This window comes from Colobus angolensis, unplaced genomic scaffold (genome assembly GCF_000951035.1).
Source record: "Colobus angolensis palliatus isolate OR3802 unplaced genomic scaffold, Cang.pa_1.0 Scaffold236, whole genome shotgun sequence".
Lineage (NCBI taxonomy): Eukaryota > Metazoa > Chordata > Mammalia > Primates > Cercopithecidae > Colobus > Colobus angolensis.
The window spans coordinates 249,843-252,637 of NW_012115555.1; the positions used below are offsets into that span (position 1 = coordinate 249,843).

The 2,795-nt window shown below is 54.4% G+C and overlaps 1 protein-coding gene across 1 annotated transcript; it reads left to right on the forward strand.

Moving 5' to 3' along the window:
• Positions 1-1,186: 1,186 nt before the first annotated feature.
• LOC105513722 (mitochondrial coiled-coil domain protein 1) lies at positions 1,187-2,434 on the forward strand. The gene is made up of 2 exons (XM_011944667.1): positions 1,187-1,404; positions 1,948-2,434. The coding sequence occupies exons 1-2, from the start codon at positions 1,234-1,236 to the stop codon at positions 2,134-2,136; spliced, it is 360 nt and encodes a 119-aa protein (XP_011800057.1). The 5' UTR covers positions 1,187-1,233; the 3' UTR covers positions 2,137-2,434.
• The last annotated feature ends 361 nt before the right edge of the window (positions 2,435-2,795 follow it).

Below are 2,795 nucleotides of genomic sequence, written 5' to 3' on the forward strand. Positions count from 1 at the left end.
GCCTGTAATCCCAGCACTTTGGGAGGCCAAGATGCGCGGATCACGAGGTCAGGAGATGGAGACCATCCTGGCTAACACGGTGAAACCCCATCTCCACTAAAAATACAAAAAATTAGCCAGGCATGGTGGCGGGCACCTGTAGTCCCAGCTGCTCAGGAGGCTGAGGCAGGAGAATGGTGTGAACCAGAGAGGCGGAGCTTGCAGTGAGCCCAGATTGTGCCACTGCACTCCAGCCTGGGCAACAGAGTGAGACTGTCTCAAAAGAAAAAAAAAAAAAGACGCAAGACCTGTGGTAGCCTTTCCTTTCTGTCTGGCAGCAGCCACTGGGTAAACCAAGATGGTGCATACAAGTACATCCAGGAGCTATGAAGAAGCAGTCTGATGTCATGAGCTTCCTTCTGAGGGTCTGTTGCTGGCGGTACCATCAGCTCTCTGCTCTCCACAGGGATCCCCTCCCCGCCCCACCCAGCCCAGTAAAACACGCTACTGGGCTACAGCCAAGCAAGGTTACGTTATATAGAAGCACCGTGGTGGCCGAAAATCCAGTTCCTAAGAATGCAACTTAACAGCAAGCCCATCATGGTGTTAACCAGCTAGTTAGCTCAGAAGAGCAAGCTGGATGCCGCTGTGGGGCTCTGAGTCCTGAATTCTCATTGGGCTGGTTAAAGATTCCACATACAAAGTTTTTGAGTTTATCCTAGTTGATGCATTCCATAACACTGTCAGAAGGAAACCTGACACCCAGTGGTCCACAACAAGCACAGGGAGATGCGTGGGCTGACATCTGCAGGCCAAGAGAGCCATGGCCTTGGAAAGGGCTGTAAGTTCTACCACACGACTGGTGGTTCTCGCCATGCAGCTTGGAAAAGGTGTAATACTCTCCAGCTCCACAGCTATCACTAATATAAGTAATGTTTGTAAAATTCATACCTAATAAACACTAGATTAAAAAAAAAAAAAATCACAGACCTGTGGTAGGCTGGGCAGTGCTCTAAAGCAAGTTCTGCCTAAACTGGCAGGAACATTTTTCACATCAGGAACAGGAGTTGTTCCTGGACTCTGTCTGGGGCCAGGCTGGGAGAGAGGTGGGGGCAGAGCGGGACAGAGGCAGGGGCAGGGCTGGGGGCTGGGGCCTGGGCAGGGCCAGGCACTGAAGTGAGGCCAAGGCCTGGAGGGAACCAGTTCCTGGTGGCTGTTGGGCAGCTCACACAGCTCCCTGCCAGGTCACCCGCCATGGTCCCCCCTCTGCCCTGGCTCTCTCGGTGCCATTTCCTTCACCTCCTTCTGCCCTCCTGGTCCCTGGCACCCCAGGGCTCCCGTGGGTGCTGCTCCCAAAACCCCAAGGCAAGCATGGAAGAGCAGACCAGCTCCAGAGGCAATGGGAAGATGACATCCACTCCCAGGGTAAGTGGCACCACAGGTAGGAAGAGGGTGAGAGAATTTGTACTGGGGTGTGGAAAAAAAAACCCTCAATCCCACCCTGCACCACCCCACACCATGCCTACCCCTGCAGCTCTTTTCCTAAATTCAGCTACCAGCTCCTCTCCTCCCCTACCCCAGCCCGGACTGCAGGGCTCTCCCCCACCCCCACCCACAGCAGCACAGTCCACAAAGTCCTTCAACAGGATCTGTTCCCCCTCACATATCAGTTAATTATTTCTTAGTGGGGAGGAGCGGCCGATCCTCTTTCCAATGACCCCATATCCTTGTTCAAGGAAGCCAGTTACGGCCCCTGGGCCAGGAAACTCTATCTGTCCCCCCAAAGGCCTATGCCCAAGACAGGGAGCTACCTGGGCTTCTCAATACAGGCGTCCTAAATAAGGACCGGGTCAAAAACGGATAGGCAAGGTGGAATTTCTCACTTCCAGCCCAAAGCCTGCAACAAAGCTTCCCAGGACCTCAGCCCCCTGCCCTGGCTGATGCTCCCTCCCCTAATTCCCTCACCAGGGCCCCGGGATCCACCGCACAGCTGAGCTGGCCCAAGCTGAAGAGTTGCTGGAACAGCAGCTGGAGCTATACCAGGCCCTCCTGGAAGGGCAGGAGGGAGCCTGGGAGGCCCAAGCCCTGGTGCTCAAGATCCAGAAGCTGAAGGAACAGATGAGGAGGCACCGAGAGAGCCTGGGAGGAGGCGTCTAAGCTTCCCCTAGTGCCCATAGCACCCTCTGGCACTGAAAATCCGTGTGCCACCCACCAGCAGCCTCGGGATCAGAGACACCCCAGCCTCTCCCAGACCAGAGAAAGTGGAAGAGACCCCCACAAATCGCGGGCAATTGCCAGGTAGTGGGGAAGCCAGGGTTCTGCAGTCTTAGTCCCATTCCCCTTTAATCTCACAGCAGGCAGGGCACCCAGGCCTTACAGGAATCTACCCTGGACCATGCCCTAAAATACCTCACCCCAAATGCAATAAAGGGACGAAGCACTTATAGATACCACAGACACGTGTGTTTCATTTTTAGTTTTGTTAAAAAAATTCTGACAAATCAGAAATGGGCGTTCAGGAGTGGTGGTGATGCAAAAGATGGAAGCCATGGGGTGGGGGCTGTCAGGGGTGGGGGCAGTAGTGTCTCCTTCACCCCCACCCTGGTGTCCTCTCCTGAAGGACAGGCGGTCACATTCCAGAGTGGGCGAGTCTTCTACCGTGTCTGTTCAACTAAGGAGAAAACACAGCATGGTCAAAATAAGGCATGAAAAGGGGAAAGCGAGGCAGGAACACACAGCACACATGCAGATGCTGGTGTACTGTGTGGGTTCAGAGGACAGACGTGGGGGTGAGGGAAGGGATGTAATATGATGAG

Bases quoted from the DNA above. Each gene is read 5' to 3' on its own strand.
- LOC105513722 (XM_011944667.1), top strand. From the start codon at position 1,234: ATGGTCCCCCCTCTGCCCTGGCTCTCTCGGTGCCATTTCCTTCACCTC. The intron at 1,405-1,947 runs GTAAGTGGCACC...TTCCCTCACCAG, and splicing joins AGATGACATCCACTCCCAGG to GGCCCCGGGATCCACCGCAC.